The sequence below is a fragment of the Rattus norvegicus genome, chromosome 1 (genome assembly GCF_021556685.1).
Source record: "Rattus norvegicus strain SHRSP/BbbUtx chromosome 1, alternate assembly SHRSP_T2T, whole genome shotgun sequence".
In the NCBI taxonomy this organism is placed as follows: Eukaryota; Metazoa; Chordata; class Mammalia; order Rodentia; family Muridae; genus Rattus; species Rattus norvegicus.
In genome coordinates, this window is record NC_141534.1 from 214,113,058 (window position 1) to 214,135,000 (window position 21,943).

At 51.4% G+C, this 21,943-nt stretch overlaps 2 protein-coding genes across 6 annotated transcripts in view; both read left to right on the forward strand.

Moving 5' to 3' along the window:
• Positions 1–362: 362 nt before the first annotated feature.
• On the forward strand, positions 363–14,646 carry Aldh3b2l1 (aldehyde dehydrogenase 3 family, member B2 like 1). Of its 4 annotated transcripts, none has more exons than XR_015642116.1 (10): positions 379–567; positions 7,449–7,611; positions 8,001–8,111; positions 8,287–8,407; positions 8,526–8,611; positions 8,723–8,804; positions 9,110–9,496; positions 9,842–10,067; positions 12,643–12,742; positions 14,048–14,642. XR_015642116.1 is itself a non-coding variant. In NM_001432948.1 (10 exons), the coding sequence occupies exons 1-10, from the start codon at positions 530–532 to the stop codon at positions 14,230–14,232; spliced, it is 1,440 nt and encodes a 479-aa protein (NP_001419877.1). In that variant the 5' UTR covers positions 406–529; the 3' UTR covers positions 14,233–14,646. The 4 variants fall into 4 exon arrangements, 3 of the variants coding, with proteins under 3 accessions (XP_087448299.1, NP_001419877.1, NP_001419878.1); NM_001432948.1 differs by having other exon boundaries at positions 406–567; positions 9,901–10,067; positions 14,048–14,646; XM_087592173.1 differs by lacking the exon at positions 7,449–7,611 and having other exon boundaries at positions 363–567; positions 9,901–10,067.
• Positions 14,647–17,056: 2,410 nt separating this feature from the next.
• The window catches only part of Aldh3b2 (aldehyde dehydrogenase 3 family, member B2), an 11,670-nt gene continuing 6,783 nt past the window's right edge, over positions 17,057–21,943 (forward strand). The window contains exon 1 of one of the 2 annotated variants that reach the window (XM_087591638.1): positions 17,057–17,222. Coding sequence is in view for 1 of the 2 variants with exons in the window: in NM_001432597.1 (NP_001419526.1) it covers positions 17,185–17,222 (38 nt within the window). In the remaining variant the exon portion in view is untranslated. The remainder of the gene's footprint in view (positions 17,223–21,943) is intronic. The other variant, NM_001432597.1, reaches the window with a different exon arrangement.

Consider the following 21,943-nt stretch of genomic DNA (forward strand, 5'->3'; position numbering starts at 1 on the left):
GACACTCTCATTGTGTGCGTTTCTCTCTCTCTCTCTCTCTCTCTCTCTCTCTCTCTCTCTCTCTCTCTGCGTGTGTGTGTGTGTGTGTGTGTGTGTGTGTGTGTGTGTGTGTGTGTGTGTATACACGTGCGCACACACATGGGCATGTGGGAGGAGATGATTTAGCCCCAGGAGTCTTCCTGGAGGCCACATTGCTCTCAGGAACCTGATGAAGTCTGTCTTCACCTCCGACTCCCATGACTTTTCTCCTTACTTGCTAACTCCTTTCATCGTCTCCAGAACTTTCAGACCAACGGAGGAGCCTGTACAGCCTGTCATTCCAGTTCCCTAGAGCTGTGCCCAGGAGGCAGGGAGGGACGGAGGGAGGGCCCTGGGTTTAGGAGACAGCTGCCCCACCCATCATTCGTTAGAGCTTCAAGATCAGGCCCTGCACTGCCAGGTAGGGCAAGGCAGTGTGGTCCCACCTAGAAGGATCGGCCGAGGCAAGAAAGAGCCTGGCTAAAATAGGAGCCGCACATCTGGAACCAGAATGTCTGCTGCGGACACAGGCTCGGAGCCCTGTCAGGGGTAGGTGGGGCCGCTGGCACTGGTGACAAAGGGGCTTCACTACAAAAGGCCTTGGGTGGGGGACAGTTCTGCTGGGAATGGGATATGGAGTCACTGGTGAAGGGCAGGGCCAGGAGCTGAGGGTTTGAGGCCAGCAATGAGCCTTGGTCAGTACTCATTACAACAGGACAGGTGGCCTAGATCAGAGGTACACAGTCATCTGCCTTGTTCTTCTGAGCCTCACATTCCAGTTACACATAGGAAACACCCAAGAGTCCCAGGCCCATCCTGTCTGGAGGAGCTCCGCGCTGCTAAGGTGGCAGTCACACAAGCAGATGGAGATCTGGCAAGGGACACCAGAGCTGTGACCAGAGTTAGAAAAGAGGGGACGTCTTAGAAGGCAAGGCCAGAGCTGAGAATTGTATTTGTTTGAGTCAGGGTCTTACTGTGTAGTCCTGGCTGTCCTGGAATTCATTATGTAGACCAGACTGGCCTCAAACTTACAGAGATCTGTTTGCCTCTGCCTTTGGAATGCTGGTATGCATTACCACACCCAATCTAGTTTTAGGTTTAAAAAGCTACGTGACCAGTGGGGCTCAGTGGCATACACCTGTAATCTCAGCTCTCTAGATGCTGAGGTAAAAGGAGCATGAATTCAAGGACAGCCTAGACTGCATTGGGAGAAAACAGTGGGTCTGGGGATGGCAGAGGGCTTGCCTAGAGTGCATCAGGCTGTGTCTGATTCCCAGGACTGCATACACTGAGCGTAATGGCACTTGTCTAATCCCAGTACTTGGAAGGTAGGAGCAGAAGCATGAGGGTCAGGGGTTCTAGGTCATCCTTTGCTAAATATCAAATTCAAGGCTGACATGAGCTACACAAGATCCCTTCTTTATCCCACTCCCTGCCCAATGTGATGGCAGCACACACCTTTAATCCCAGCACTCCAAGCCAAGGTGGGTGGAGCTCTGTGAGCCTAGGCCAGCCTGATGCACATAGAGAGTGCCAGGTCAGTCAGAGCTACATAGCGAGGCCAAGACTCATTTTAAAAAAAAGTGTTGTTCACTATGGATCTAAAAATGTTGCAGTCTCTTGGAAAATCTGGAAGCAACTGAAAGGTGTAGAGGAGATGATAAAAGCCATGTGACTAGAAGCTCAGCATGGTGGCACACCTCCAGACCCAGAAGCAGGGGATTGCTTCAAGTTCAAGGCTGTGCAGTGAGATCCTGCCCCTCCCCACACCCCACACAGTGATTCCCTCACATCCAAACAAAAGCCAGCTGGGCACGAACGTCCACCTGCTAAGCCACTGTTGGGAGGCAGAGACATGGATCCCGCTGGGTTGCAATGACTAGAGCATCTCAAGGAGTGAGGTCTGGGTTCAACCATGCATTCCGCCTCATTAAAGAAAGGGAACTGAGGAAGACAGCAGGTGTCAACCTCTGGTCTCCACATCTCCACACACACTGCAAGCAGTCACTCATATGTATGAACACACGTGCCACACATATATGCACACATAACTCCCCCTCCCACGCACATACCAAATGGGACACATACTGGAACATGGTCATAGGGTTGGTGTAGGAGAGAGCTGTGAGGACTGAAAAACACCCACTCTCAGAAGCTTGAGGTTGCTGCTCTCATTTCCTTTCTGTCAACTTGATAAAACACTCTGTCCAGAAGCACCTTAGAGGAGAAAAGGACTGATGTCATCTTACAGGTCAGAGACCATCACTGCCATCAATGCCAGTGATAACTCAACATCAAGGAAAAACAGCAGAAACAATGGAGGATTCTGCTTTCTAATTAGCATACAGGCTTATCCTCAGCTACCTTTCTTACATAGGCCAGGACCACCTATCTAGGGAATGGTGTCACCCATAGTGGGCTATGCCTTTCTATATCAACTAACAATCAAAACAATCACACACAAGCAAATCTGGTTTGGGCAATCGCTCATTTGTGACTCCCTTCTCAAGTGACCTTAGGCTGTGTCAGGTTGACAGTCAAAGTTAACTGGGACAAATCAGGTGGACTCTCTGAGCTTCACTTTGTCATCAGTATGGAGTAATGATACATACTATGAGGTTTAAATAAGATGAGACATGCCACCCCTCTGTCCAAATGCCTGTTCTGCCTTTTTTCCAGCCTTGCACTGTGTTGTATTTGGTGTTCACAGAATCTACCCTGGTTCCCCGTGAAGCAACTCCCATCAAGACAACTGTCCCTGTTACACCCCATTTCTCACACTCTGCACCCCAAGGACCTTGCCCTGCTATCCCACATCCACAGTGCACAACATCCCTGTGTCTTCACTGCAGTTAGAGCGGAGATGATGGCTCTCTGGTCTGCCTCTGGAGATGCCTATGGTGCTGATGCCTCTGGAGATGCCTATGGTGCTGATCCTGTATAATTACAGACTCGTGCCATGTAAGCGACACGTCAGTCAGTGACAGTCAGTGAGCACAACAGTAATCCTACAGATTATAATTGAGCTGAGAGGAGTAGGCTGCCCCACATTAAGGCGCCCCAGGGGCCTTACTACATCCCAGGTTCAGCCCCAGGAAGGCAGGAGGAAGGATGGACACTGTGAGAACCATGGGCAACGTGACCAGGAGCTCATGGAGCCTGGGCAGGGGGCATCGTGAGGGCTGGTGACATGGCTCCCAGAAGGAGCGAGAAGGCATAGAGTCTAGGCCAATTGTTCCAGTTGTCCAGGGGGTGGGGAACCAAGTAGCCCCAGGCAGGCCCAGGTCCTCCAGGGAACCTCTGCAGGGAATGGACCCTGGTCTTCCTGGCTAGGGGTCTAGGTGGGGACTCCCCCAGGTCTGGCTGTATGGAAGGAGGGCCTGGGTCTCCATTCAGGCCTGACAGGAGGAGAGTCTGCTCAGGGACAGTCCTGAAGGCCCCAGGGGAGAGGGACCTGAATGTGGAGGCCTCAACTGGGAAATCAGCAGCTCTGTCTCTCATGGGAGGAGGACAAGTCTGCACTCTCCTGTCTCCCCACATTCCTCAGCTGGGACAGCCCCTGAGAGCCTGCAGTGGCTACTCAATTTAGCCTCTTGTTCTTTTTTTTTTTTTCTTCTTTTTTTCAGAGCTGGTGACCGAACCCAGGGCCTTGCGCTTGCTAGGCAAGCGCTCTACCACTGAGCTAAATTGCCAATCCCGCCTCTTGTTCTTTTTTTTTTTTTTTTTTTTTTTTTTTGGTTCTTTTTTTCGGAGCTGGGGACCGAACCCAGGGCCTTGCGCTTCCTAGGCAAGCGCTCTACCACTGAGCTAAATCCCCAACCTCCCGCCTCTTGTTCTTAAGAACAGGCTCTGTCCTGAGAGTTCTGTCCACAGGGGGTGCTGTCCTGAAAATTCTGTCCACAGGGGGTGCTGTCCTGAGAGTTCTGTCCACAGGGGGTGCTGTCCTGAAAATTCTGTCCACAGGGGGTGCTGTCCTGAGAATTCTGTCCACAGGGGGTGCTGTCCTGAGAATTCTGCCAACAGGGGGCACTGTCCTGAGAGTTCTGTCCACAGGGGGCACTGTCCTGAGCATTCTGTCCACAGGGGGTGCTGTCCTGAGAGTTCTGTCCACAGGGGGTGCTGTCCTGAGAATTCTGTCCACAGGGGGTGCTGTCCTGAGAGTTCTGTCCACAGGGGATGCTGTCCTGAGAATTCTGTCCACAGGGGGTGCTGTCCTGAGAGTTCTGTCCACAGGGGGCACTGTCTGCAGAGATGCATGTCTGAATGTCTTTAACTAGGATGGTGACCTGCTGATATCCAGGGAGGATATAGGTGCTAATCGGGTAGGATCTCAAGGGTATTCAGTGAGGTACATTCTGTTCCCTCTCAGGGCTATGAGCCGGTCCCAACTGATATATTTTATAATGCAGTGATGAAGCAGCAGGAGGGGGCACCTTAGCTCATGCTGAAACACGCCCCCATAGGTATTAGCTATCCGATGGATCTAGTATGAAATCAAATTTATTTGGGACATGGGAAGGGGGTCTGGGAAAAGGAGTAGAGGCAAAATAGAAAGGGGACAGAGAAGGAAAGAAAGTGAGAGGAGAAAGAAAGGAAGATGCCGGCCAGCTAGGAACTCGGGACAGGTTTTGTGTGTGTGTGTGTGTGTGTGTGTGTGTGTGTGTGTGTGTGTGTGTGTGTGTAGGGGCAGGGGTGGTGGAGAGAAACTTGAACAGTTTTTAATATGTGAGCAGACTGGTACCTGGCTGTTGCTAGGTAACCATTGGGCAGAGCCTAGAGATAATGCCAACACCAACATGTGCTGTTCCTGTTCACACATGCAAAGCAATACCCACTCCCACCCAACTTACCACACAAGACACATATATACAGACACTCAAGTGTAAAGATTCACCCACTGACAGACGAGACGCTCCTTCCATGTCTGTAGACACTTGAAAATGGGCACGCTTGAATACAAATACACGAGCACAGGCACACACAGCACACACTGCCATATAAAGATCAGCTTCCTAGTCGGAGGCAATCCTGGGCTACTGTTGTGGCAAAACTTCTCCGGGGTGACAGAACGCATACATCTACTCACCCCAGATAGGAATACCATGACAAACCAAAGTATGAATACCACCGAAGTCCAACTTGAGGAAATGACTTTACAGATACTCACAGGAATATAGGTGAGGGGGTCACTTACAGGAGCAGAAATGGCTCAAAAACAGCCACCTCACCAAGGCCCAACCCAGCATGAGTGACAGCTCCCAAAATCTGGGAAGCCTACTCAGGAGGCAGAAGCAGGCAGATCTCTATGACTTCAAGGTTAGCCCGGTGTTTGGAGCAAGTTTTAGGACAGCCAAGGCTACACAGAAAAATGCTGTTTTGGGGTGAGGGAGTTGGGAAACTGGAACACACTCAGCAGCCTTCAGGCAACTCAGTGGGTTGGGAAGCGTCCTTTCCATGTGGCTCCATTGGCCTCAGTCTCTTTTGGTCAGATCTGATTCTCCTGCAGTGTTCTCTGCAATGGGACTGTACTCATCTCTACTCATGTTGGCAGGGACACAGCACGCACACACGCGCGCGCACACACACACACACACACACACACACACACACACCACATACCACACACACACCACATACCACACACACACCACATATCACACACACACACACACATACACACACACCACATACCACACACACACCACATACCACACACACGCACACACACACACACATACACATACACACACACACCACATACTACACACACACCACATACCACACACACACACACACACACCACATACCACACACACACCACATACCACACACACGCGCACACACACACACACATACACATACACACACACACCACATACCACACACACACCACATACCACACACACATACACACATCACCCACACACATACACATACACACACACCACACACACACCACACACACACCACATACCACACACACACACACACACACACCACATACCACACACACATACACACATCACCCACACACATACACATACACACACACAACACACACATACACAACCCTCCCACACACCACACACACCACACACACACCACACACTCACACAACCCACACACACACCACACACTCACACAACCCACACACACGCACACACACACACACACCACATACCACACACACACACACACACACACACCACATACCACACACACACACACACACACCACATACCACACACACACCACATACCACACACACACACACCACATACCACACGCACACACACGCACACACACGCACACACACGCACACACATGCACACACACCACATACCACACACACACACACACACACCACATACCACACACACATACACACATCACACACACATACACATACACACACAACACACACATACACAACCCTCCCACACACACCACACACACACCACACACTCACACAACCCACACACACCACATACCACACACACACACACACCAAGTACCACACACCCACCACATACCACACACACATACACACATCACCCACACACATACACATACACACACAACACACACATACACAACCCTCCCACACACACCACACACACACCACATACCACACACACATACACACATCACACACACATACACATACACACACAACACACACATACACAACCCTCCCACACACACCACACACTCACACAACCCACACACCACACATACACACACACAACACACACACACATACCACACAGACACATACACATATACACACATACACACACATATACATACACACATACACCACACACACACACACACACAAAACACACACACAACCCACACACGCACAACACACACACATACACACATACACACACCATACACAGCACACACACACAGGGCGGTGCGGGGAGGTGTCTGCTGCATCAGCTCAGGTATATAGTAGCCCCGTGAGCTTTGGTAACCTGTGTTTGATTGCTGGGACCCACTGGAAAGTGGAAAGAGAGAACCAACTACAAATCTGACTTCTGACCTTCACATACAGGTGGTATGAGTGCCTCTCTTCATGCCCAATAATAAATAAAATTTAAAAGAAAAAAGGAAGCTATGAACTTGCTTATTTCAAACAACTACAAACAAAAAATCATAAAAATAAAACCAAAATCAGAAATACACAGTAAGCACATGTGCATACAACTCTATTATGTACCGACTGGTTGGCCCCCTCTGGTCCATCCATCCCTTGGGAGGGATGTGAAACTCAGGGTTGGAGGACAGGGCTTGGAGAAGATGGGAAAGTAGGGTGTGTCCGATGTGTATTGGGAGGCTGCCTTGGGCCCTGGGGCTGAAGAAGCTCTCCCCAAAGGTTGACAGGAACACAAACTATCAATAAACACTGCCCCATCCTGCAGGGCAGGCCCCTCTGAGGCTACACTGCACACACTGCGGGAGGCCTTCAATGCAGGGCGGACTCGGCCTGCTGAGTTCCGGACAGCCCAGCTGCAAGGCCTGGGCCGCTTCTTGAAGGACAACAAGCAGCTGCTGCAGGATGCACTGGCTAAGGATGTGGGCAAGGTACTGTATGGGAAGCGGATGGGGCACCTGGATGGGGCAGCTATGCCCTTCCCAAGCTGGGCCACATCCTTTGTGACATCTTGTGCCCCTGAGGAGGAGCAAACCTGCCAGTTTATTTAATCCTTGCTCTATGCACAGACTGCAACATTAAAGAAACACACAGAGCACCTCTAACACACCAGCGTAACAGCTGTTCTCAGGTCACAAACTAGGAAACAGGCACTCAGTGTTAAGTTGCTTGCCCAAAGTCTCAGTAGAGGCAGTTGCAGTCCAGGATCAGTCCCCATGGCACCACCACACACTGTTTATAAGCTCAAAGGAACTGTCTCAAGCCCTAGCCAAGCCGGAGACCCCAGCCCAGCCTTGAATCTGACCTCCCCACCCCACAGTCAGCCTTCGAGTCAGACATGAGTGAGATCATCCTGTGTCAGAACGAGGTGGACCTGGCCCTCAAGAACCTGCAGACGTGGATGAAGGACGAGTCTGTGTCCACCAACTTTGTGAGCCCTGTTGACTGAGGGATGGCGGGTGAAGGTGGCAGTGGGGCGGCAGGGCACAGGGTAGCCTGCCCCAGGCCAGTCTGCTCATTTGGGGACTCTGTCACCCAGGGAGTATGTGTGGGTGTGGGTGTGGGCTCCTACCCATCGTGCACGTGACTGTGGTTCTGCATCCTAGCTCACGAAGTTCAGCTCAGCCTTCATCCGGAAAGAGCCCTTTGGCCTGGTACTTATCATCGCTCCCTGGAATTATCCTCTGAACTTGATGATCATGCCTCTAGTGGGGGCCATTGCTGCAGGTGAGTGGGGCTCTGAGCCCTCCTAGTCTGGTGATCCCTCCCTAAGAAGGCTTCCAGGGTTCTGTGGAGGGTGCAAGCACCCGCCTCTCCTCTCTACTTCCCCATTGGCTCCTGGCAGGAAACTGTGTGGTGCTGAAGCCATCAGAAATGAGCAAGAACACAGAGAAGGTGCTGGCAGAGCTGCTACCCCAGTATCTGGACCAGGTGAGCACAGTTCTGCCTATCAGGCAGCCGGCATCCCCCCACCTTGTCCTGGCTGGTGGGGATGTCCTCCTGCCCTGGGTCTGCCTCCTGAGCTGTCTTCACGCCTTGTAGAGCTGCTTTGCTGTGGTGCTGGGTGGGCCCGAGGAGACCGGGCAGCTGCTGAAGCACAAATTTGACTACATCTTCTTCACAGGTAAGGACAGCCCCGTCCAGCATCCTGGGGAAGGGAGACAGCAGATAACACAGTGGGAAAGCAATGTGGGGCAAGGCCATAAGCCAGGGGAGGGGGTGAGTAAGAGGTGGAGGTGTCCCTGAGGATGGCTCTCCAGGCCCTCTGAGAATCTTGGAGATTGGCTCCTGGGCGGCCGGGATGGGGGCAGACTCTCGGACGTAGGTGGAACAGCCCAGAGCTTGTGTTGAGAAAGGGCTCTGTGGAGAGAGGAGGCCAAAGTTGATGCCTAGACCAGTTGACCAGGTGCCTCTCGACCATGTTCTCAGGGAGCCCTCGGGTAGGCAAGATCGTCATGGCTGCTGCTGCCAAACACCTGACGCCCATCACCCTGGAGCTGGGGGGTAAGAACCCCTGCTATGTGGATGACAACTGCGACCCCCAGACAGTGGCCAACCGTGTGGCCTGGTTCCGCTACTTTAACGCCGGCCAGACCTGTGTGGCCCCGGATTATGTCCTGTGTAGCCAGGAGATGCAGGAGCGGCTGGTGCCCGCCCTGCAGAATGCCATCACGCGTTTCTATGGAGACAACCCACAGACCTCCCCCAACCTGGGCAGAATCATCAACCAGAAGCATTTCGAGCGGCTCCAGGGATTGCTGGGCTGTGGCCGTGTGGCCATCGGGGGCCAGAGCGATGAGGGGGAGCGCTACATTGGTGAGTCTCCTGCCCTGTCACTGGCACAGGGCCCTGCTGGGCTGAGGCATTTCCATACTGGAGGGGCTTCTCTGAGCCCATAACTGAGTTCTAGCTTTTGGTGCTAGGAGCCCCCACACTGTGGTTTTTGGTCTGTGACTCCTCAATTCTAAACATCTGTCCCACAGCTCAAACCTTCTGAGCTACATCCCTGTTCTAGGTACTCAGAGTGTGGTTTAAATTCCTGCCCAACCCTCTATTGTCCCATATCCCAGAAGGTAGAATCCCAGACACTGAGTCTCGAGTCCTCATAAATCAGCCCCTGAGGTTCCCCATCCTGGAATCCAAGCTCTCTCACCCTCACAGGCCCTGCCCTTCTGCAAGTCCTGCCTATGGAGAGGCTGAGTCGACTCCTGTGTCCACAGCCCCCACAGTGTTAGTGGATGTGCAGGAGACAGAGCCCGTGATGCAGGAGGAGATCTTTGGACCCATCCTGCCCCTGGTGACTGTGAGGAACCTGGATGAGGCGATTGAGTTCATCAACCGGAGGGAGAAGCCACTTGCGCTGTATGCCTATTCCAACAATGTGGAGGTGGGTGACATTTCCAGAAGTGGACTATGGGATAAGAGGAGCCCTCTGCACAGTCACAGAATTTTAGGGATGGTGGCTTCTTAGGCTCTGTCCTTTCCCTCCCTCTTAGAAGGCACTGAGGTCCCCTTCCACATCCTATGGAGACCACACTGGTTTTCCTGTGCACCACATCTGACTGAACCTAGGATCCTTTTTTTTTTTTTTTTTTTTTTTTTTTGAGTCAAGGTCTTATGTAGCCAGACCTCATACTCACTGTGTAGCTGAGATGGCTTCAAGCTCCTGGTTCTCCTGTCTTCACATCATAGTTCTGTGAAAACGGAGGTTCACACCGTCTCTGGTTTCAGGAGCTGAGAAAGCGCTGCCAAGCAAGCTCCATCCCCAAGCCCTCAGCACTGGTGTTGTACATGCTTCTTTTTTTTTTTTTTTTTTTTTTTAATAATTAACTTGAGTATTTCTTATTTACATTTCAAGTGTTATTCCCTTTCCCGGTTTCCGGGCAAACATCCCCCTAATCCCTCCCCCTCCCCTTCTTTATGGGTGTTCCCCTCCCCACTCCCCATCCTCCCCCCATTGCTGCCCTCCCCCCAACAATCTAGTTCACTGGGGGTTCAGTCTTAGCAGGACCCAGGGCTTCCCCTTCCACTGGTGCTCTTACTAGAATATTCATTGCTACCTATGAGGTCATAGTCCAGGGTCAGTCCATGTATAGTCTTTAGGTAGTGGCTTAGTCCCTGGAAGCTCTGGTTGCTTGGCATTGTTGTACATATGGGGTCTCGAGCCCCTTCAAGCTCTTCCAGTTCTTTCTCTGATTCCTTCAACGGGGGTCCTATTCTCCTTTTTTCTTTTTTTCGGAGCTGGGGACCGAACCCAGGGCCTTGAGCTTGCTAGGCAAGCACTCTACCACTGAGCTAAATCCCCAACCCCGGGGGTCCTATTCTCAATTCAGTGGTTTGCTGCTGGCATTCGCCCCTGTATTTGCTGTATTCTGGCTGTGTCTCTCAGGAGCGATCTACATCTGTCTCCTGTCGGCCTGCACTTCTTTGCTTCATCCATCTTGTCTAATTGGATGGTTGTATATGTATGGGCCACATGTGGGGCAGGCTCTGAATGGGTGTTCCTTCTGTGTCTGTTTTAATCTTTGCCTCTCTATTCCCTGCCAAGGGTATTCTTGTTCCCCTTTTAAAGAAGGAGTGAAGCATTCATATTTTGATCATCCGTCTTGAGTTTCATTTGTTCTAGGCATCTAGGGTAATTCAAGCATTTGGGCTAATAGCCACTTATCAATTGTACGTGCTTCTTAACTTGAGAGTACATTTATGGAAAATCCACAAAGGCAGTAGATTTCCCATGTATTCCACACCCAGTTGCCCCATGAAGGGGCCTGGCACAGGTCAGAACCAGGAAAGGACCTCAGATATCACCACCACTGGCCCTCCATCTGTCCCCCCCACCCTCTCCCCTCCGTCTGTGCCCCTCCATCTGTGCTGCCCGTGCTTTTGATTCCTCAGGCTTTTAGGCCTCAGTCTGTGTGGTCAGATCTTTGTGCTACCCCAGTTTCTTGGTTCCTCTCAATTCAATAAAAGGCATAGGATTTCCAGAGAGTTTGCCCTGGAGGTAAAGGCTGCCTCTGAGTGCCAGAGAGCTACTCATGGCCAGGGAGATTAATAGGTACTTGTGCAAGGCCTTGTCTGCCAGTGTCACTGCTGGGAGCTGTCATACCTCTTCCTGAGTATTGAGGCAAACATCTAAGCTGACCTCTGGGGAGGTGGGAGAGGCTGCAGATCTTCAAAGGATGCCGATGAGTGGGCTCTGCAGGTATGATCCCAACTCCAGGGGGTGGGGGATTTTCCCCCAGAGCCATTCGTCTAGACAAAATGTGTGTGTGTGTGTGTGTGTGTGTGTGTGTGTGTGTGTGTGTGTGTAATTCGCATGTTTTATAAGGCAGTTTTTTAAAATTATTTATTTATATGAGTACACTATCGCTGTCTTCAGACACACCAGAAGAGGGCATCAGATTCCATTACAGATGGTTGTGAGCCACCATGTGGTTGTTGGGAATTGAACTCAGGACCTCTGGAAGAGCAGTAGTGCTCTTACCCGCTGAGCCATCTCCCCAGCCCCTGAGGCAGGTTCTTGTAGACTAGGTTGGTGTGTTGAGTTCTCTATGTAGCTTTAACTCCTGGGGCCAATGTTTATCAAGTTGGTAAGCCCAAGCTTGACCTTAGAGGCCCAAGATTGTCCCACAAGGGTGCTTACTTCTCTCTCCTTTCTCTCCTGCAGAACTGCCTCAGTTATAATAAGACTCAGTAGCCCACTTGTCCCCCTCCCCTGGGAAACCTCCATGACCACCTGGCACCTCACTATGCCTCCACTCTGCCTGTCTCTAGCCTCATGCCTTCCTCCTCAGGATTAGGTCCCAACACCCTGCCGGGGCCACTCACAGGCAAACACACAAGGAACATGTTCCCAGCATAGGGATCCAGGAGTCTGTCCTACAAGACCCCCTTGGACCTCAGGCCCTCACCAGAACAAAGCTCATCCAGGTGTGCTTTACAGGTTCCTCTTTCTCTCCCAGGTCATCAAACAGGTGTTGGCCCGGACCAGCAGTGGGAGCTTCTGCGGGAACGATGGCTTTATGCACATGACCCTGTCCAGCCTTCCTTTTGGAGGAGTGGGTAGGTGGTGACAGAGCTCTGCCCTCCTGGGCTGGTCCCCCACCTGCATCCCCATCCTGCTACTTGACCACACTAACTGCAGAAGATGCACCCCACTCTCAGTTCCCAGTGCAGTGGGCAGGAGCGGAAGCCCCTCTCCACTGAGTGTCCATCTAGCCTGCCTCCCTCCCACCTCTCTTCAGTCTGTGGTGGAAATTTTGTGTGGGTGAGGACCAGATAGGCTGTTTTGTGAGTTTTAAGAAAGCCCACCTAGGGGGGTTGGGGATTTAGCTCAGTGGTAGAGCGCTTGCCTAGCAAGCGCAAGGCCCTGGGTTGGGTCCTCAATTCCGGGGGCGGGAGGTGGGTGGGAAGAAAGCCCAGCTGTGGCCTTTAGCCAGCCGCTAAGCACCTTGACTTTCATCAAGCAACACTGGTCCTCGGCTGCCCATCCCCCACAGAGCCGTGGGTGTTTTCTAGTGATGGGGCTGCATACTTGCCCCTTCAGCCTTCCCATGTCCCTGTGAACATAGGCCTGGGGATCTCTACCTCCAGCAAGCCCCACTGGCAGAGGTGATCTTGGCAGGCACTTTCCCTCTGAACCCACTTCATTACTGAAAGGGTATCCTGTTCCTTCCACTTGGTAATTCTAAGTAGTGGGATGAGTGACAGATGGCCCTGGTCCCTCCTGGTCTGTCTTAGAGGACCTACTTCCTTCTCTCTCCCTCAGTTTTGTCTGCTGTGACAGCCATTGAGCTTGGTCCTAACATGTCACCAACTGCCAAGGCTCTTGTTGTCCCCAAGCCTGAATCCTTTGGGCTTTCACCTACAATATTCATCTGGTTGACTCCACAATCCTCTGGCCTCTTTCATTCCCAAAATCCCAGCTTCATGGCCCCTACTTCACCCAGCCATTCCCCATGTCTTCCCCAGCTGGGTCCTTGTCCCTTCCTAGACAGTGGGAGCTGTGAGACTGAAGATTCACTTAATTTCTATCAAAGCCCTAGAAGAAGGGTGCCAGCATCACTGCAGAATGAGGCAAAGTCACTTACTCAAGGTGGCATAGATATTAGGGACAAAGCTGGGGCCCATCCCCCACTCCCACCCCAGCAACCTGAGTTTAGAATATAATCCACTGGCCACTGTTTGCCTATCTTGCACCAACACCTGGTAAACTGGTGCTGGGGCTGGCTCAGGGCTCAGCCTTTTACATACAGTGCTTTATTTAACCCAATGGATGAATGGGGAAACAGGCTCAGAGCAAGGTCTGTATGATATCTTCTCAACTGTCCATGGAAGGGCTGACCCTATGTCCTATGCTGTCCACAGGATCGAGTGGGATGGGCAGGTACCACGGCAAGTTCTCCTTTGACACCTTTTCTAATCAGCGTGCCTGCCTGCTGAGCTGCTCTGGGATGGAAAAGCTTAATGACCTCCGTTACCCACCCTATAGTCCCCGTAGGCAACAGCTGCTAAGATGGGCTATGGGCTCCCAGAGCTGCTCCCTCCTGTGAATGTCACCTTGACTCCTCTCTCTTGCTGTTCTGCCCCAACATACCTGAGCTTTCAGTGGATTTCAAGTTCCCAGTGGTTCCTGAAAGGCCAGGTGTCTGGTCCAGCCTGTGAACACCCCACTTCTGGAACTCTTTCTGAACACACCTGCAGCCATGCAAAGCCTCCAGGTAGCTGGTCCAGCCCCTGCCTGTAGCACAGCACCCTCAGCAGCCTCCTGACCTTCTGCTTAGACAGAGAGATTCCCTCACCAAGTTTGGGCAGACCTGGTGACTGAGGGGGACTTTCTTTGTCAGATCATAGCAGGATCCCAAAAGACAGAGCAGTTGCTGACAACTCCTGGAGGGTGGCTTTGTCCCACCTGAAGTGACATGATCATGAACCCAGATCAGAATAATTGGTGGAATCTGTCTGAAGCGTGTTCATTAGTTACTTTCCTGTAGCTTCTATTGAATGCCCTGATATGCACAAGTTCAAGAAAAGATTCTCTTGTAGCTCATGGTCAGAGGGTTCGGTCAGCCTCAACATCTGATGAAGTTAAGGATCTTGCCAAGATCCTGGCCATCCACACAACATTCACTTCAGTCCCAGGCCCCTCATCAGAGGGAAGCAGAGGGTGAGAATGTAGTTCAGTTGTACAGTATTTTGTCAAGCATGTGAGAGACCAGGATTACTGAAGGAGGAAGATGTGTGTGGCGTGATGTGTTGTGAGGGAAGATAGAAAGGATTCAGTAGATGTGTCCTGAGACAAAGGTCATGTAAAGACAGAAGTCTGAGGAGGGGTGGCTACCAACCAAGGATGCTTGGCAGCCACCTGCAGCTGGAAGGGCAAGTGGCTCCTCCCGCACAGGCTTAGGGAACAGGCCTCAGCATATTTTTTTTCTTTTTCCCTCTCTGAGACAAAGTCTCAGTATGTAGTCTTGGCTGTCTTGGAACTCCTGGCAATCCTCCTGCCTGGGCTTCCTGAGAGCTAGAACTACAGGTGTGAGCCACCATATTCAGCATGGTTGTGGATTTTTGTCTTCAGTGTTGTGAGAGAGCACAGCTCTGCTGTCTCGGCCACTTTGGGACATTTGTCTCAGCAGCCTGGCACAGGACCGAGAGGGGTACAGGAAGCTCCCTAATGGTTTGATTCCACTCTGCCCATCGCTCTCAGGATCACAACTGTGCAGGTTCCTCCCTGGTTTGGTTTTCTTTAAAATGCTTCTCCACTAAGTCAGCTTCTCCACTGAGTCAGCTTCACACAGCCTGTAGCCTCCATACAGTGTAGCTACACAACTCAGGGTAGGAAGTCATCTTTGGGATCCACCTGCTACTCCTAGGCAAGGTCACCCCAGAGAAGCCATCTCATGTCCCCTCGGCTCCTACTGTGCTTCCTTCCTGGGCCCACATGGGCATTTAGCTCTGAAACTAACAAAGATTCATGGAGCAGAGGTTTGTACTGTGCTGTGGCTTCCACTGGCTGAGCTCCAAGCACAAGGAAAGGTTCTGCCAGACAACTTCTGATGGAGACTCCTTCTCTGCACCCCTGAACTGGGGGTGTGTTTGATGTCTGGGTTAGGGAGGAGTGGGGCATAGGGTATGGTCACCAGCGAGGGACAGTGGCAGGGCTGATCCCAGCCTCCTGCTTCTTAAACCCTAGGAGGTACTGGGTGAATGTGCACAGAAACAATGGGAGCCTCTGGTACCACAGCCCCAGAAACACTGACTTGTGCCTGAAGCTGTGAGCATGCCTTCTCACTCCCAGGACAGTCTCTCAGAAATCATGATATTAAAGGGCTGGGAGATGGCTCAGTGGTCAACAGCACTGGTTGCTCTCCCAGAGGACCTCAGCTTAGTTCCCAACACCCACATGGCCTGTTACACTGTGACTCCAGTTCCAGGGAATCTGATGCCCTCTCTGGCCTCTGTGGTTACCAGGTGTGCATGTGGTGCACAGATACATGCAAGAAGACCACATGCATGCACACACTACACATACACACATACACACATACACACATGCACACATGCACACACCACACATACATACACACACACACACCACACATACACACATACATACACACATACACACACCACACATACACACATACATACACACATACACACATACATACACACATACACACATACATACACACACCACACATACATACATACATACATACATACATACATACATACATACACACATATACACATACATACATACACAGACAGTAAGCTCAGAGAGGCTAAATAATTTGACTAGGATCTCACAGTAAATAGGAAATAAATACGTGACATTCCCCCATTGGAACAATCCCCCTGCCTGCGGAGTCTCCTCTACAACTCTAAGTGCCCTTTCCCCTACTCCCCTACTCCATGTGTGTCATTTGGTCACAGGAGAGTGAAAGAAAAATCCCACACTTTTTTTCTTCTAGACAGGGACACTCTCATTGTGTGCGTTTCTCTCTCTCTCTCTCTCTCTCTCTCTCTCTCTCTCTCTCTCTGCGTGTGTGTGTGTGTGTGTGTGTGTGTGTGTGTGTGTGTGTGTGTGTGTATACACGTGCGCACACACATGGGCATGTGGGAGGAGATGATTTAGCCCCAGGAGTCTTCCTGGAGGCCACATTGCTCTCAGGAACCTGATGAAGTCTGTCTTCACCTCCGACTCCCATGACTTTTCTCCTTACTTGCTAACTCCTTTCATCGTCTCCAGAACTTTCAGACCAACGGAGGAGCCTGTACAGCCTGTCATTCCAGTTCCCTAGAGCTGTGCCCAGGAGGCAGGGAGGGACGGAGGGAGGGCCCTGGGTTTAGGAGACAGCTGCCCCACCCATCATTCGTTAGAGCTTCAAGATCAGGCCCTGCACTGCCAGGTAGGGCAAGGCAGTGTGGTCCCACCTAGAAGGATCGGCCGAGGCAAGAAAGAGCCTGGCTAAAATAGGAGCCGCACATCTGGAACCAGAATGTCTGCTGCGGACACAGGCTCGGAGCCCTGTCAGGGGTAGGTGGGGCCGCTGGCACTGGTGACAAAGGGGCTTCACTACAAAAGGCCTTGGGTGGGGGACAGTTCTGCTGGGAATGGGATATGGAGTCACTGGTGAAGGGCAGGGCCAGGAGCTGAGGGTTTGAGGCCAGCAATGAGCCTTGGTCAGTACTCATTACAACAGGACAGGTGGCCTAGATCAGAGGTACACAGTCATCTGCCTTGTTCTTCTGAGCCTCACATTCCAGTTACACATAGGAAACACCCAAGAGTCCCAGGCCCATCCTGTCTGGAGGAGCTCCGCGCTGCTAAGGTGGCAGTCACACAAGCAGATGGAGATCTGGCAAGGGACACCAGAGCTGTGACCAGAGTTAGAAAAGAGGGGACGTCTTAGAAGGCAAGGCCAGAGCTGAGAATTGTATTTGTTTGAGTCAGGGTCTTACTGTGTAGTCCTGGCTGTCCTGGAATTCATTATGTAGACCAGACTGGCCTCAAACTTACAGAGATCTGTTTGCCTCTGCCTTTGGAATGCTGGTATGCATTACCACACCCAATCTAGTTTTAGGTTTAAAAAGCTACGTGACCAGTGGGGCTCAGTGGCATACACCTGTAATCTCAGCTCTCTAGATGCTGAGGTAAAAGGAGCATGAATTCAAGGACAGCCTAGACTGCATTGGGAGAAAACAGTGGGTCTGGGGATGGCAGAGGGCTTGCCTAGAGTGCATCAGGCTGTGTCTGATTCCCAGGACTGCATACACTGAGCGTAATGGCACTTGTCTAATCCCAGTACTTGGAAGGTAGGAGCAGAAGCATGAGGGTCAGGGGTTCTAGGTCATCCTTTGCTAAATATCAAATTCAAGGCTGACATGAGCTACACAAGATCCCTTCTTTATCCCACTCCCTGCCCAAAGTGATGGCAGCACACACCTTTAATCCCAGCACTCCAAGCCAAGGTGGGTGGAGCTCTGTGAGCCTAGGCCAGCCTGATGCACATAGAGAGTGCCAGGTCAGTCAGAGCTACATAGCGAGGCCAAGACTCATTTTAAAAAAAAGTGTTGTTCACTATGGATCTAAAAATGTTGCAGTCTCTTGGAAAATCTGGAAGCAACTGAAAGGTGTAGAGGAGATGATAAAAGCCATGTGACTAGAAGCTCAGCATGGTGGCACACCTCCAGACCCAGAAGCAGGGGATTGCTTCAAGTTCAAGGCTGTGCAGTGAGATCCTGCCCCTCCCCACACCCCACACAGTGATTCCCTCACATCCAAACAAAAGCCAGCTGGGCACGAACGTCCACCTGCTAAGCCACTGTTGGGAGGCAGAGACATGGATCCCGCTGGGTTGCAATGACTAGAGCATCTCAAGGAGTGAGGTCTGGGTTCAACCATGCATTCCGCCTCATTAAAGAAAGGGAACTGAGGAAGACAGCAGGTGTCAACCTCTGGTCTCCACATCTCCACACACACTGCAAGCAGTCACTCATATGTATGAACACACGTGCCACACATATATGCACACATAACTCCCCCTCCCACGCACATACCAAATGGGACACATACTGGAACATGGTCATAGGGTTGGTGTAGGAGAGAGCTGTGAGGACTGAAAAACACCCACTCTCAGAAGCTTGAGGTTGCTGCTCTCATTTCCTTTCTGTCAACTTGATAAAACACTCTGTCCAGAAGCACCTTAGAGGAGAAAAGGACTGATGTCATCTTACAGGTCAGAGACCATCACTGCCATCAATGCCAGTGATAACTCAACATCAAGGAAAAACAGCAGAAACAATGGAGGATTCTGCTTTCTAATTAGCATACAGGCTTATCCTCAGCTACCTTTCTTACATAGGCCAGGACCACCTATCTAGGGAATGGTGTCACCCATAGTGGGCTATGCCTTTCTATATCAACTAACAATCAAAACAATCACACACAAGCAAATCTGGTTTGGGCAATCGCTCATTTGTGACTCCCTTCTCAAGTGACCTTAGGCTGTGTCAGGTTGACAGTCAAAGTTAACTGGGACAAATCAGGTGGACTCTCTGAGCTTCACTTTGTCATCAGTATGGAGTAATGATACATACTATGAGGTTTAAATAAGATGAGACATGCCACCCCTCTGTCCAAATGCCTGTTCTGCCTTTTTTCCAGCCTTGCACTGTGTTGTATTTGGTGTTCACAGAATCTACCCTGGTTCCCCGTGAAGCAACTCCCATCAAGACAACTGTCCCTGTTACACCCCATTTCTCACACTCTGCACCCCAAGGACCTTGCCCTGCTATCCCACATCCACAGTGCACAACATCCCTGTGTCTTCACTGCAGTTAGAGCGGAGATGATGGCTCTCTGGTCTGCCTCTGGAGATGCCTATGGTGCTGATGCCTCTGGAGATGCCTATGGTGCTGATCCTGTATAATTACAGACTCGTGCCATGTAAGCGACACGTCAGTCAGTGACAGTCAGTGAGCACAACAGTAATCCTACAGATTATAATTGAGCTGAGAGGAGTAGGCTGCCCCACATTAAGGCGCCCCAGGGGCCTTACTACATCCCAGGTTCAGCCCCAGGAAGGCAGGAGGAAGGATGGACACTGTGAGAACCATGGGCAACGTGACCAGGAGCTCATGGAGCCTGGGCAGGGGGCATCGTGAGGGCTGGTGACATGGCTCCCAGAAGGAGCGAGAAGGCATAGAGTCTAGGCCAATTGTTCCAGTTGTCCAGGGGGTGGGGAACCAAGTAGCCCCAGGCAGGCCCAGGTCCTCCAGGGAACCTCTGCAGGGAATGGACCCTGGTCTTCCTGGCTAGGGGTCTAGGTGGGGACTCCCCCAGGTCTGGCTGTATGGAAGGAGGGCCTGGGTCTCCATTCAGGCCTGACAGGAGGAGAGTCTGCTCAGGGACAGTCCTGAAGGCCCCAGGGGAGAGGGACCTGAATGTGGAGGCCTCAACTGGGAAATCAGCAGCTCTGTCTCTCATGGGAGGAGGACAAGTCTGCACTCTCCTGTCTCCCCACATTCCTCAGCTGGGACAGCCCCTGAGAGCCTGCAGTGGCTACTCAATTTAGCCTCTTGTTCTTTTTTTTTTTTTTCTTCTTTTTTTCAGAGCTGGTGACCGAACCCAGGGCCTTGCGCTTGCTAGGCAAGCGCTCTACCACTGAGCTAAATTGCCAATCCCGCCTCTTGTTCTTTTTTTTTTTTTTTTTTTTTTTTTGGTTCTTTTTTTCGGAGCTGGGGACCGAACCCAGGGCCTTGCGCTTCCTAGGCAAGCGCTCTACCACTGAGCTAAATCCCCAACCTCCCGCCTCTTGTTCTTAAGAACAGGCTCTGTCCTGAGAGTTCTGTCCACAGGGGGTGCTGTCCTGAAAATTCTGTCCACAGGGGGTGCTGTCCTGAGAGTTCTGTCCACAGGGGGTGCTGTCCTGAAAATTCTGTCCACAGGGGGTGCTGTCCTGAGAATTCTGTCCACAGGGGGTGCTGTCCTGAGAATTCTGCCAACAGGGGGCACTGTCCTGAGAGTTCTGTCCACAGGGGGCACTGTCCTGAGCATTCTGTCCACAGGGGGTGCTGTCCTGAGAGTTCTGTCCACAGGGGGTGCTGTCCTGAGAATTCTGTCCACAGGGGGTGCTGTCCTGAGAGTTCTGTCCACAGGGGATGCTGTCCTGAGAATTCTGTCCACAGGGGGTGCTGTCCTGAGAGTTCTGTCCACAGGGGGCACTGTCTGCAGAGATGCATGTCTGAATGTCTTTAACTAGGATGGTGACCTGCTGATATCCAGGGAGGATATAGGTGCTAATCGGGTAGGATCTCAAGGGTATTCAGTGAGGTACATTCTGTTCCCTCTCAGGGCTATGAGCCGGTCCCAACTGATATATTTTATAATGCAGTGATGAAGCAGCAGGAGGGGGCACCTTAGCTCATGCTGAAACACGCCCCCATAGGTATTAGCTATCCGATGGATCTAGTATGAAATCAAATTTATTTGGGACATGGGAAGGGGGTCTGGGAAAAGGAGTAGAGGCAAAATAGAAAGGGGACAGAGAAGGAAAGAAAGTGAGAGGAGAAAGAAAGGAAGATGCCGGCCAGCTAGGAACTCGGGACAGGTTTTGTGTGTGTGTGTGTGTGTGTGTGTGTGTGTGTGTGTGTGTGTGTGTGTGTGTGTAGGGGCAGGGGTGGTGGAGAGAAACTTGAACAGTTTTTAATATGTGAGCAGACTGGTACCTGGCTGTTGCTAGGTAACCATTGGGCAGAGCCTAGAGATAATGCCAACACCAACATGTGCTGTTCCTGTTCACACATGCAAAGCAATACCCACTCCCACCCAACTTACCACACAAGACACATATATACAGACACTCAAGTGTAAAGATTCACCCACTGACAGACGAGACGCTCCTTCCATGTCTGTAGACACTTGAAAATGGGCACGCTTGAATACAAATACACGAGCACAGGCACACACAGCACACACTGCCATATAAAGATCAGCTTCCTAGTCGGAGGCAATCCTGGGCTACTGTTGTGGCAAAACTTCTCCGGGGTGACAGAACGCATACATCTACTCACCCCAGATAGGAATACCATGACAAACCAAAGTATGAATACCACCGAAGTCCAACTTGAGGAAATGACTTTACAGATACTCACAGGAATATAGGTGAGGGGGTCACTTACAGGAGCAGAAATGGCTCAAAAACAGCCACCTCACCAAGGCCCAACCCAGCATGAGTGACAGCTCCCAAAATCTGG